This window comes from Chrysemys picta, chromosome 13, assembly GCF_011386835.1.
Source record: "Chrysemys picta bellii isolate R12L10 chromosome 13, ASM1138683v2, whole genome shotgun sequence".
Classification (NCBI taxonomy): Eukaryota; Metazoa; Chordata; order Testudines; family Emydidae; genus Chrysemys; species Chrysemys picta.
In genome coordinates this window covers 40,773,345-40,787,657 of record NC_088803.1, presented here as the reverse complement: position 1 = coordinate 40,787,657, position 14,313 = coordinate 40,773,345, and the positions used below count along the sequence as shown (strand labels likewise).

General features: G+C 41.2%; 1 protein-coding gene across 5 annotated transcripts in view; it reads left to right on the top strand.

The window, feature by feature from the left end:
* ZFP64 (ZFP64 zinc finger protein) overlaps positions 1-14,313 on the top strand; it is a 15,239-nt gene extending 926 nt beyond the window's left edge. For 4 of the 5 annotated variants that reach the window (XM_042858350.2, XM_005284178.5, XM_005284177.5 and 1 more), the window contains exons 2-6: positions 1,228-1,464; positions 2,857-3,018; positions 4,202-4,264; positions 4,951-5,202; positions 10,896-14,313. In XM_042858350.2, the coding sequence (XP_042714284.1) occupies positions 1,228-1,464; positions 2,857-3,018; positions 4,202-4,264; positions 4,951-5,202; positions 10,896-12,196 (2,015 nt within the window). In that variant the 3' untranslated portion in view covers positions 12,197-14,313. Of the gene's footprint in view, positions 1-197; positions 1,465-2,856; positions 3,024-4,201; positions 4,265-4,950; positions 5,203-10,895 lie in introns of those variants that run through there. The other variant, XM_065566013.1, reaches the window with a different exon arrangement.

The window sequence follows — 14,313 nt, the reverse complement described above, 5'->3', positions numbered from 1 at the left end:
GGAGCCATCAGCCGCCCCGGTCCCGTCGCTAACCGGGGAGGGCGGACCGCAGCGGGTCCCGGGCTCCGACACCCCGCCTAGGAGAAGCCCCTTCATCCCGGCCGCAGGCGATAGGCGCTGCCCGGCGGAGATCGACTCTGGCCTGCCGCCTCCCCTCCCCAGCCCTCCTCCGGAGACGAGATCGGGGGTCAGGGAGAAAGAGGGATCCGGGAGTGAAGGGCGGGGACTGTTCTAGCCCCCCACTGGGGGGTATTGGGTGGGAGCAGGGGCGGCAGAAGTAGGGCAGAGGGATAGGTTAGAGGTGTGGGGGCAGTCAGGGCTGCCTGTTAAGGAGTAGTAACTGTAAGAAGGGGAGCTAGGAGGAGTTTGGGAGAAGGCAGATGGGACATGTCGGAGAGTTAGGGATAGGGGAGGCACTGAGGCAGGGGAAGATTAGAGATAGTGGGTGCACTCCATGCTGCCTCCAGGACTATCCATGTTCATTAAGGACCCCCTCCCCCCCACACACACACTTCCCCCCCGCCCCATACTTGGAGCACATTTTCTGGGAAAGCTCCCCGGGTGCATAGGGCAAGCTCCCTGGGCCTAATGCAAGGAGCAATTGGTCCAGTGCACAGTGGCATTGTGCAAGCCGCCTGGCTGTGAGAGTGTCACTGCGCAGCATGCAAAGATGCAAGTTACCAGACTGCAACTGTCATGCAAGCCCCTGTGGCCTAGTGTGTAACATGGAAAAAGAATGTAGCCTTATCAGCAACCTACGGTTCAGCATTGCAGGCATGCAGGCTTCACGAATCACGTTTCCCAGGAACCTTAGTGTAACTTTTTTTTTAGGTTGGCGATGATCGAGTGGCTTTGCACTTCAGGCTGCTCAGCACAATCAACTCCTACTGAAGTCAGTGCCCAGAAGCTTCATATACCACTAAATATGTTTAGTTCTTCAGTGGTTGTAACACCCATGTGCTGTCATCTGTTGAATGCTATGCTAAGAAGAGGACAGTATTTATAGAGTTCAGCATTTTGGTTTCACAGGTCCTATTATAGCTCTCCCAGTAGTAGTTGAAACGGAAACGTTGCAGTTATTCAATGAGAAACTGAATGCATGATATAGTAATCGAGGACCTAATCCATATGATAATTGATAATCTTATTGGAGTCTCTCTTCGCTTTTGTGTAGGAATGTTTTGATTTCATCAGTGTAAATTATTTGATCTCCTTCCATTTTTGTAGTTCCAGGAGGCACCACTGTCCTAGTGGAGCTCACCCCAGATATTCACATTTGTGGCATTTGCAAGCAGCAGTTCAATAACCTAGATGCCTTCGTTGCTCACAAGCAAAGCGGCTGTCAGCTGATCAGTGCAAATGGAACCACTAGTACAGTCCAGTTTGTCTCAGAAGAAACTGTGCCATCAACACAGACTCAAACCACAACCAGAACAATCACTTCAGAGACTCAGACCATCACAGGTATTGCTTAGGAATTTGAAAGCAGACATCCTATAAGAAAATAGAAATGTAAATCCATGTACCCCATCACATTCAGTTAAAATACCAGTTTGCACACAAGTATTCACATATGATTTGGTGAAGGAAGAAGAAGCAAACTGACTATTTGGTTAGCTTTGGTATAACGCTATGCACTTAATTTGACAATTAAAACTATTAATCCATTTATAATATCTTAAGCCTGATGTGACGTGCAGCCAGCACTTAATGAAAGGGCATTTTTAGTGGTGCCCTTGGGTAACAAACACAGGCTTAGAGTTTTTGTTGATCCTCAGTCCAGGTCCTCCTCATAAGAGAACACTGCATCTGGAACAACTGCTTCCACAATTAATTAGCTAGAAATATCGTGATACTCAGTATTCCTACCTCTGCAAAGGTTTAAGTCAGGCTGAAGCATATGCAGACCTTTACTTGCATAAAGTTACATGCGTGCATGTTTTCAGGCTCAGGGCCTCATTTACTTTGAACTAATTTGAACAGACACATAAATTTTCAGAGAGATTTGCAGAAATGTTTTGGGATAAAGAATCTGATATACAAAAGCCTTAAAACGAGTGAAAAATTGGATAGTCAAGTGGACTGATTTCAGGGCTGGCTGCCAGGAATTTTTGAGTTTAAATCCCTGCCCATGATTCACTGGATTTTGGATGAATTGCTTAAATTATCTGCCTCTTATTTACTCACCTGTAAAATGAGGGCAATAATACCAACCTATTTGATATTAGGACAGGGGTGAGATTTAATCAACTTAAAAGCCATTAATTAGTCCGCATTAAAATGTTTTTTCTTACTATGTTTACAGTTGATAACTTAAAATTCCTGTAACTGAAAGAGATTAGATATTTAAAAAAAAACAACTATTTTTTTCAGTTTGTTTACTTCATACTTTTGACAGCATTTTGTATAAAGCCAGTTTTGCTGTTTCCCCTGAATACTGATTTAGGGCTCTGATCCTGCTAACATTTAACAACATACATAACTGTACTCATATAAGTAACCCCCCCGCACAAACAGCAGAAGAAACTGACTTAGCCCTGAGTCCTGCAATTGGATCCACACCATCACATCCTTGTGCTTGTGCAAAATCCCACGGGCTTCAGTGCAACTTTGTACTGGTGCAAAGCATCTGTTTTGCAGGCCATGCATATCCAGTTTCAGGATAGGGGCCTTTGTCATTTTTTTTTTTTTTTTTTTGCTTACTTGGGGCTTTCACTTGTAATAGAGAAAAACATTTTATAAAAGAATAGGCAAATGTGATTGTAAAACTAGAACTAGGTACGGGTGATGCTTAATGGAATTTGATACAGATTGAAGATGTTTATACTAAGAAAGTGGGCCATTTTATGTTTTTAGTTTCTGCTCCAGAGTTTGTTTTTGAGCATGGCTACCAAACATATCTGCCCAATGAGAGCCGTGAACCTCAGACTGCCACTGTTGTCGCCCCATCATCAAAAACGCGTTCCAGAAAATCCACTACTGCAGTTGTCCAAAAGAAATTGAACTGCTGCTATCCAGGTTAGGTATTGGCTATGTCTTCTTTTTTCTTTCATTTTGCAATTGGTGTGTTTAGTATAGTTATAAATATGCTAGGTTTGCCTAATTTCATGAAATTAATCTGCACAGAATCCAGAAGACAACATGATATGCTTCTTTAGGCCTGATCCTACACAATTAAAGTCAGTGGGAGTTTTGCCATTGACTTCAGTGAGAGTAGAATCAAACCCTCAGACTCTGATCTTGCTTTAATGATGTGTGCTGGTTAGGATCAATGGGGCTCTACCTGGCTTCCAGGTGTGCTGACACACATCGCTGTAAAAGTAGGGCCTGATTTGTATCCTCCTAACTGTGTTCCCAATCCTTCAACTCATGTGAAGAATCCTGAAATTTATTTGCACTGTATCCACAGCTCTGATGAACCAAAGCGTTTGCAAGGATGGACTGGTTTTAAATATTGTCAATATTTAAATCATATTAATCGGCAAAGTTACCATATAAATTCCTGCAAAACAGATGCTTAATTCTTTCATATAGGATTCAGTGCTGCAAGGCTTGGGAGTTAAACTTTCCTCACATGGGTAGTCTTGTTTATTTAAATAGAGTTTACAGTATTGTTTCAAATCTTTCCTTTACCTGAGAATCTTATTTCACATGCACAGTTTTAGTTTGCGCGCACACAAACTTTCAGGGCCCTATCCAGTATTCTTGACTCAGGCAAAACTCCTGAGAATGAAGGCCCAAATGTGTTAGCTAGGCACCCACTATCTCTAATCTGAGACTATATGTGAAATTAATTAGTCTCCCTGTGTCCCCTGTGTACTGTAGAGTGCATCTCAAAACCCAGGCAGAGATTCCACACAATTTGTTTTAGAGATTACCACGAGAAATTCCAGAATGAATTAATGCAGAGAATGAATTATCTTCTAGGGAAGCACTAGAAGACTAAAGTTTATAGGTAAGTATAGCTACTTACTTATTGTAAGTAAGTATATGCAAACAAGATGTGGACTACATTTTCCGGCAGTGTTGACTTACACACACAGAGCGTTGATAAATTTGACACAGCAATGTTACAGATATATGCCGAGAAAGGCAACATCCCGAATCTGTCAAAGTACATGTCCCCCGTCCCGTTGTCTTGTTTGTTTTTCTTAAATTTAAAAATCTAATTTTTTGTTTGTGGTATCTAATTTATTTTCAGGTTGCCAATTCAAGACATCATATGGTATGAAAGACGTGGAACGTCATTTAAGAACACACACAGGTAAAATCTAAAACCATCACCTTCTATTTTTCCTTCTTGTTATTGTCAATAGATGTTTTCCCACAAAATAAGCGTCGAGTTTTAGGTGGTACAACCTACATGTTCAAGAGGCACAATCCCTCCCCTAGCTTCTTGGAATGCAAGAACTGTCTCTTTCACATGCCAAGTCCCACATTATGGTACAAACTACTTTAGTATAGGCCAGTTTGTAACTTAGTCATCTGGCCCTCAGATTTCAGAACATCAAAAATGATGTACGCTTCACTCATCACTGACACACAGGAACCTATGTGGCATGAATGGGAAGCTACTTTTTCAGTGCATCACCGCATTGTACTATAGATTAGGACAAGAAGTTAACAAATTTTTAGTTTGACACAATAATTTAAAAAAAAATGTAAATCATTTTCAAATGAACTTTCAAAAGCTAGTGTAAGGGGACAATTTTTCAAAGGGTCTTCTGAATTGTGCTTGATTCCTTACCATCTTTTCTGTGCTTATTAGGAAGAGTGGTTAATGTGGAGGTGTTTAAAGGCATAAACATTGGAGGTGAAGTTAAGGAGGCCTTTGGAAAATTCAGGCTATGGCGATTTGAAAATTCTATATAGTTTCTTTGTGTTTTGTTTAGTTCCAAGATTGTGTCATTACAAAAGTTCTTATTTAGATGCTTTTTTGTTGGTTTTCAGGAGATAAGCCCCATAAATGTGAGGTGTGTAGCAAGTGCTTCAGTCGCAAAGATAAGCTGAAGATGCACATGCGTTCCCATACTGGGGTGAAACCTTACAAGTGTAAACACTGTGACTATGCAGCTGCCGACAACAGCAGTCTCAACAAGCACCAGCGCATCCACTCAAATGAGCGTCCTTTTAAATGCCAGATCTGTCCTTATGCGAGCCGCAACTCTAGCCAGCTTACTGTCCATCTCAGATCCCATACTGGTAAGTCTAGACCAGAATTTCAGTCTGTAAGACTTCAAAACGCCTTGGGCCATATTTGAGGTATTTTGATGCTAAAGATATAGATAGGTGCCCAGTGGGATTTTCAGAAGTGCCGAGGTGTCTAACTCCCAATCTGGAGTCTATTATAGAAAAGTTGCAACAGTTTAACTAAATTGATTGCGATATTGAACTAGTTAAACCAGTGCAATCTCCAAATGTAGACACCCTTGAACTATTTTAATTTCTGCCTAATTCATCTTAGTTTACATCTGCAAATTACTAAATTCAGTTAAACTTTCATTGCTGGTGGGGTCCCCTCCAGGTCAAGGCTGAGGCATGTTAGCAGGACAGTATGAGGAAACTGGCCTTGCTGCTGCCCATGCTATACTTGTGGATAGATGATTTCAGTCTCCAGGGCTGTCAGCCCACACACCTTTTGCAAACACTAAATCCATAACTTCTTATAGTTAAATTATTTTCCTAAATTCTCTTTTAATCAGATTTTCTCCTGTAGCTTGTAAAGATACAGAATTTTTGTGTGACTGTACAGTTATCTCTGACATACAATGTTTTTCGCTTATTCTGTGGTATTAGATTGGTTTCCATGTTGTCCTTTACAGATTTGATTAATTCTGTGAATGTTAGCTGTAAAGTGATTACTATTCAGGGTTTACCATATTAGCTTTGAACCTGCTCTAGGTTCTGATTCAGAATTGAAGTACTACACTGTACATTAGTTCAGATGTAGGCAGTGTGGAATTTATTTCCAGCAGATAAAAAAAATAAATCACGTGTGAAATGTAGAGGAGCAGAGGGTCAAACCAATCTGTCCTTAGCAGAAGAGTCTTTTATGCTTCACAAATCTGCTGTGGTGCCACAGGCAGGACAACTAGGGAGCTGTTTTACAAGGTTCACCTGTTTCTGCTGCTACATAACAGGATGTGATGGCCAGTAGGAATTGTACATGGGTGAGTCAGATAGTAATGATAGATACAGTCCAGAGAACACCTGATGTAGATTTACCTCCTCTAACGCAAGTGTGCACAGATTACACACAGGTACATATATGTAAACTGTAGCAGTAGTGCTCCTGGAAGGATTAATCCACGGGAGAAGGAAAACAGTAGTTTTGCTTTATTCTTCTCCGCTTTTCCACCAGAGTAAGGTAGCTTTTCACTGCCACCTGTGAAGACTGATGAATTGGCACTTATATACTTTCTGCCACTGGGAGGCCAAGTGGCCCTGATTCCGAAGGATTCAGCCAGTGAAGAACAAGGAGTGAATAAGCCCTTTGTGATATTTAGCAAGTAAATAGGGTGACATGGTCATGAGAACGCAGTCTTGCTTTGCCAGTTTAAAAGCACGCACAGCCTTTGTGTCAAGTTGTCCTTTCAGGGCCACATGCTCCCTCTCCAAATAAATAATTTGACTTCTTATACTAGAACTTGTGGAATTAAAATGGTCTCTTCCCTGCTGTTCCAGGATGGATGAGGGAAAGAGGCATGTGCCAGGAGCAGATTCTCTAGGGTCTCCTGAGAAGTCAGCATAGTCCCAATTTATCTACATAGAAAAGTTATCCTTTCACTTTAGGTTTCATGACTCTTCACTTCATTAGCAGCACAGCTCCCTTTGAAACCATGCTGCATCTGCCTTTGCCCTTCCAGGCTTGAATCTAAGATGAATTGCAAACAGAGGGGAGTTCTTCCAGTAAGTTTTGTATGGATTACCTCTGAGAACACCTCATTCTGTAGTGGGGTCAGATTTCATCCCTACCTCCTATCTATCTAGGAATGCCCACTCTTGCAGATGTCCTGTGGTGGCTAGGAGGCAAGAGGGAATGTGTTGAAGTGGGAGCTGTGTTCCTGTTTCTACAGATTTGAGGTCTTTTCTGACCCTAACCCTGTTCTGTTTCTACTTCCCTTCATTGCTCAGTATGTGATGTCAAGTCTTTAGAGCAAGAAACTAAACTCTATCTTTCCCAAGTAAATCTTTTTAGATATGAAGAACTTGTGTCATTCGTTGCATATAAATACAAAGCTTTAAAAAATGATTACATCCCTATTGTTCACTAAGAAATTAAGTGGAGTGGATTAGTTTAAAAGAAAAATTCAGACTTGTATCCAGGATGCAGGTCCTAATGGTACTGAATCAACCATTCTCTGTACTACCAGAAATCTGTTAGAAATTCATAGAGGTAAATGTCTTCGTGACCTACAGTAGAGCCTCAGGGCATGGCTGTACTTGCAGTTGTAGAGCGCTGGGAGTTAAACCAGCCTTCAGAGACTGCAGCAGGGAAAATGCTGCTGAGTGTTTACACACTCCGCTGGAAGCGCACTGGCGTAGCCACATTAGCAGCTCTTGCAACGCCACAAAGAGCAGTGCATTGTGATAGCTATCCCAGCATGCAAGTGGCTGCAATGTACTTTTCAAATGTGGGGGGTGGGGTGGAATGTGACAGGGAGTATGTTGAGTGTATGTGGAGGGAGAGAGAGTGGGTTTTTGGGGGGGCTGAGAGTGTGTGAGCATGCTGTCTTGTAAGTTCAGACAGCAGCAGACCTCCCCCCCACCTCTCTCTCTCACTCAAAGCAAGCAGCATTCCTTTGTTCCGGAGCAGATAAGCAGCCAGCTGTCAGAAACCGAGCTTTGAAAGGGCATATCCGCATTCTTACAGCTTTCCTACAGTGAGTTCAAAACAATGACAAGAGTGGCCACTTAACTTAAGGGGATTATGGGATGTTTCCAGTGGTCAATCAGAGCACAGTAATGCAACACCTCATTCACACTGGCGCCATGGCGCTCTTGCGGGGGCGCAGCAAACGTTATTCTACTCGCCGAGGTGGAGTACCAGCAGCGCTGTAGCCGCGGAGTCAGAGCGCTCTGTGTGCCTTGCCAGTGTGAATGGGTAGTGAGCTAGTGCGCCCGGGGCTCCTTTATTGCGCTGTAACTCGCAAGTGGCCAAGCCCTCAGAGTTACGAACATCTCAGGAATGAAGGTTATTCGTAACTCTGAAATGTTCGTAACTGAACAAAACCTTTTATGGTTCTTTCAAAAGTTTACAACTGAAAATTGACTTAATACAGTTTTGAAACTTTACTATGCAGAAGAAAAATGCAGCTTTCCCTTTATTTTTTTAGTAGTTTACGTTTAACACTACTGTACTGTATTTGCTTTATTATTATTTATTTTTTCTCTGCTGCTGCCTGATTGTATACTCCCGGTTCCAAATGAAGTGTGTGGTTGACTGGTCAGTTCGTAACTCTGAGGTTCTACTGTATATAATTTGGAGTCAGATTTTATACACCCTTGCTAATTTGATTAATCCTTTCATTCTCTTAATTTCAGTGGAACAATTCACATGAGTAATAGTTTTCAGGATCAGGGCCCTGACTTTCTTTTTTACCTCTGCCAGTGTCAAATTGTGCAAGGCCAGTAGTGTAAATATGTATAATAGATCAATCTGCAATTTAGAAAACATATGTATTGCAGAATTTGAGTACAAAAGTGAGTAACACTGTCAGTCCAATATATGAAAATTGAGCTATTGAAATATGTACTATGCCTTCATCAGTAAACTTCGTAAAAATTCAATAGTGGAATCTTACAATTCAACTAGAAGAGTATGCAACTGTGACTGTAAAATAAATAAGCTACATTAGTTGCTAGTGTATCTTCGTTAATAAAAATCTTTATCACAAACATAATACGCTATATATCTCAATTATTAAACAGATGTGAGATTTGCACAGTATGCCACAACTTGATTTGAAAAATAAGCAGCTAAATCAATGACATATGTAGCTGGATAAACAAATTATGCAAAATTATACAGATATCACAAAGATCTATAAAATATTAACATGTAAAATAAATTAGCCATATGCAGTTTGATTATTAATGAACAAAGCATTGACTGAACTTAGTACATTCCTGCATTTTGTTTGTCTTACATAGCACCTTATAGTTCTTTCACTTTTCTCCTTCCATGGCGTGACAGAGTAATACCAAAATGATGTCTTACTGTTCAAGTGGATCAGAGAAGAACTGTTAAGAATGAATAGTATTGTTTTGCTAATGCTAGTTACTACAGTCAGCTTCTTTTGTTTTTTAAATCATCATATTCTGAATGGAGTCATTGTCTTATAAATCCAAGCCCTGGATTTGATCCAGTGATTATGAATTAAATATATGTGGTTATTTTGGCCGCACATATTGTGACAACCCTTCGAACACAAGGAAATGCAAAGAACAGAGGTTTAGGCCCTGAAGATGCAAATGCTTATACACATAACTAACTTTCCCCATGTGAGTAGTTCCCTTGAAGTGATTATTCATGAGGTTAAAGTTGAGCAAATACAAAAACATTTGCAAGATCTAGCATTTGAATCCTTTGATTTTCAGATTTTCAGCTGCAGCTATTTCTAGTCTTCATGTGTGTCCCCATAAAAAATTGTGCATGTACATGTACTGTGCAGGCACACACTCCTACATGCATCCTAATTAACTTTTACTGTAGCTTGTGGAAAGTTGGTTGGTCACATAACGCAGAATCCTCCATTTCCAACTGTTGAATTGCAAGACAAAACTATATACTAAATAGTTCCCTAATGTTACATTTCTATATAAGTAAACTCATATGAATCCATACATCATTATTTATCTTTTGCATGTTTCAGTCTTTTAATTTTTCTTTTCCAATTATGGTGCCCCACTACAATACAATTAAATTTTTCCCCAATACAAACTGTAGGAATATCTTGTAAATCTGGAGTAACCAGTGTATTTTCTGTGCATCCAAGTATATGCTACTAAGTGTTGTCCTTCCCTATCACCTTCCTTCTTTGCTTTTTCAACATTTGCTTCAAAAACTGAAAATCTAGCTGAACACTGCACCTTTAGTTACCAGATTCTACAAATATAAGAAATTTGAGCCAAATATTCTAGGGCAAATGTAGCATAGAAGAATAGGAACAGACGTGTAAATTATTTTGGAGGATGATTTTTAGTTTGGGTCTTCAGTGGTAAATATTTTATGATCAAAATATTTTAAAAAGATGATTAGCTAGTAATTTAATTCCACATAGTTTGGAACTGATTTAATACTCCATCATACTTAAGTTCTCAGCATGACTACAGTTATATGTATATGCTAACGTGTATATTTAGGAAAGGTTTATAATGCATCAAAATCTAGCAGAGACACAACTTCTTCGGTTTTTAATGTTTATCTCAGTTAGCTAAAAGCATTAGTTGAGATGCTCAATCTTATTAATGAGGGAGGATTGAGAATCTTCAGTAGTTTGTTTTGGAACAGTGTTCCACCATTCATACCCCTAAAATGAACTAGAAGTGGAGAACATCTGGAATACAAATACCAAGGAACTGCAGGGTCCTGCAAGCATGCCCAAATACTCTCTCTACCCAAAAGCACTCTGAGCCAGGAGTGGCTACTGTGTTTCCCACACAAAAGTGTGTCTGATCAGCTTCAGGTGAAACAAGAGAATGCAACATTTGAATTTCACCTTACTAAAGAATTTAGTGCATTGTGGAAATATGTTGGGAAATTTTAACTGGAACAAATTGGGTTCATGTACCAGTTTAAGTTTATGCAGTTAATTGAAGCTTTCAGTCTATCCAGGAAGTCCTGTAGATTCGTGGCTTGACTCCTCTAATTTAAATGCGTGTTTTGTTGACAGGAGATGCTCCGTTTCAGTGTCGGATGTGTAGTGCTAAATTTAAAATCAACTCGGACTTGAAGAGGCACATGCGTGTGCACTCTGGAGAGAAGCCTTACAAGTGTGAGTTCTGTGACGTCCGCTGTGCCATGAAAGGGAACCTGAAATCGCACATCCGCATCAAACACAGCATGGAGAACACACTCAAGTGTCCAGAGTGCGAGTTCCAGTGCGGAAACAAAACAACCCTTCGGCATCACTTAAGAACCCATCAGCCTGAGCAGCCAGTGAAGTGCTCAAAATGCAACTACTCTTGCTCTAACAAGGCAGCTCTCAAGGTGCACGAGAGAATTCACTGCGAGGATCGCCCTTTCAAATGTGACTTCTGCAGCTTTGATACCAAGCAGCGGAGCAATCTGACCACGCACGTGAAGAAAGCCCATGGAGACAAAGTCAAGATTAAAAAGCAAACTACTGAGAAGAAAGAGGGAGATAAGTCAAAGCAGGGCAGCTCCAGGCAAGTAGCCAAATTGGATGCCAAGAAAGCATTTAAATGTGGCCTGTGTGAGGCTTCCTTTGTCCGAGAAGATTCTCTTAGGAGCCATAAGAAGCAGCACAGAGAGTATAATGGGACCAAAAGTACTGAATTGGCTGTTTTGCAGTTGCACATGGACCCCAGTAGACAGACCAGTGCCCCGATTACTGTAAGTCACCTTCAAGTTCCAATTCAAGCCACTCAGGTTTCTCCTTACAATGAAGAAAGGGTCAAGATCGTTGCTGGCCATCAAGTGCCTCAAGCTAATGGAACAGTTCAGGCTGCTTCAGTGAATGTTATGCCTCCCACATTAGTTAGCCAGAATCAGGAAGACCTATCTGCAAGTAGCCAGTTGCAAATACTGCGCCAAGTCAGTCTGCTGGCACCGCCTCATCCCCCTGTTTCTCAAAGCGAAGCTGTGTCAGTGGGGCAGCCAGCAGTTCTTCTCACTGCCCACGACCAAAGTGACAGCAGTACTCTCCACCAGACTTTGATTCCTGCTGCTTCAGTCAGTAGTCACAGGGCTTCAGCAAGCCAGACTTTCATCAATGATTCTGGAATCAGCTGCTCTGACTTGGAAGGGCTCAATGCTTTGATTCAAGAAGGGGCAACAGACGTGGCTGTGGTTAGTGATGGAGGTCAGAGTATCTCTGTGTCAACTTCAGCTCCCCCCCCTCCCATCTTTTCCTCATCCTCTCACACACAAGCACCTAAGCAGACCTACTCCATCATTCAAAGTGGAGCCCATACAGCTTCGCTGTGTCCTGCAGACTCCATACCGGATTAGTTAAAAAACTAGCGCAGATTCTGCCCTGGATTGCCTTGTGACGCCTTGAAGTCAGTGGGATTTTCATGACACTGAAGTGAGGGCCAGATTTTCAGTGTCCTGAGATTGGCCTCTAACATTCCATTTGCACCACTTTGCACATATAGTCATATGTTGCATTCTCACATGCACATGCAGTGACTTGTACCTGCACACAAGGCTGTGCACAATTACATGCATTGGAAACTAGAGGCTACAGTCTTTGAAAAATGTGATCCTGAATATCAAAGCAACTGTTTAAAATTTCACGTTTCAAAAAAACTTCCCAGAGCAGGATTTACTTTGTGCAGCAAATGTCTTATTTAAACAAAATAGCTTTTTTTTTTTTTTTTAATCAAATGCAAAGAACATCTCGCCTTAAGATACCATCATGACAAATTCCCATCCCCTGTGAAAAATCTGAGGGCAGGTCTACACTATGGGGGAAAGTCAACCTAAGCTACGCAATTTGAGTTACGTTAGTAGCATAACTCAAGTCAACATAGCTTAGATCTACTTACCGTGGGGTCCATACTATGCTATGTCAATGGAAGACGCTCTCCCGTCGACTCCTCCTAGTCTTCTCCATCCGGTGGAATACTGGAGTCAACATGAGAGCGATCTGTAGTCTATTTAGCGGGTCTTCACGAGACCCACTAAATCAACCCCTGGTGTATCGATCGCCGCAGCGTCGATCCACCGGTAAGTGGAGACAAGCCCTGAGTAAGGTGGCTTTGTGCAACGAACCAAAACAGTTATTCAGAGACCCATTAAAACCTAGCCAGCCCAAACCTCCTCTTGCAGGTTACTGTAGGACCTACCCTGTAGCTGTGCTCTACTGCATATAAGCCCTGATCAGGCAAAGTATTTAAACATATGAGTAGCCCCATTGTTTTAAGTGGAACTTTTCTCATGCTTAAAATTGAACATATGCTTAGGTGGTTTGTTGGATTGGGTCTGTAATGGGAGCACTCTCTGTGGTTAATCTGTCTGTTGCTAACATAGTACAACAGTGGTTCTACTTTTTGGACTTTGTACATGGTACCTATAATTTCCCCAAAACAAACATCTGTTCATTTTTTTATTACTTGTTAGACCATTCAAACTGCTGGACATAATTCTAATAGAATTTCATGCTATCTAGGTGCTACTATTTAGATAAAAAATTAACAGTATATTAAACAACATTAAGAATTAAGGCCCCAGTCCTTCAAACACTTACACATTTGCTTAACTTCACTTGAATAGCCTCACTGAAGTGTTTTCAGGATTGGGGTCTGATTCAGAACCAGACTTATCAGGATGAATTGGAGCCAGATTTTCAAAAGTGCTCCGCACACAGCAGCTCCTAATGTGACAGTTATCACCAGATTTTTCCAAAATGCTCAGAGCCCTTCTGGCTGAGTTTTTTGGGGAAAAAAATCTGGGCATTGATTTCAGTGCATAAATGGGAGCTGAGATCTTTTCAATATCTGGCCCCTAGAAGCTAAATGGAGCATTGACAAAGAGCCTGAGGTCTGATCTGGTGTCTGTTGAAGTTGATGGAAAGAACTCCATTGACTTCTGTAGGAATTGGATCAGACCCTTGGCAGGCTGTTTAGCTAACAGGCTGTAATGCTCTCTGTATTCCCAGAACTGTGTGCATATCATAGTGGCATCACAACATGTACATTCAAAAAGGCGGAAGACGAACCATAAACCCCTTAAAGGTATACTAAAAATTGTATCTCTGATAGTTGTGCTAACTTGTCATGAGCCCATCAGCTGGTCCTGGCTGATTATCATTCCCCAAGGAATGCCCTGCACCACAAAAATGATTTTGGGATTCTGTCTAGAGATTTGAGGCAATTGCTAATTACATGAAAAGTGTATTGAAGTCAATAGGGGTTGGGGGGCACTTAGCACCTTGCTTGAGACACTCATGCAGAATCAGGCCCCAAAGTACTTCTCTTAAAATAATAGAATGCTGTCTGTGTATTGGTGATACTTTGTGTCATAACAGATCTTTTATGCAAATCATGTATACAGCACAATGCTCTGTATCAGAAGGGTCCTTTTAAAAAAAAAAAAAAACAATACAATATATTTTTCCAAATACA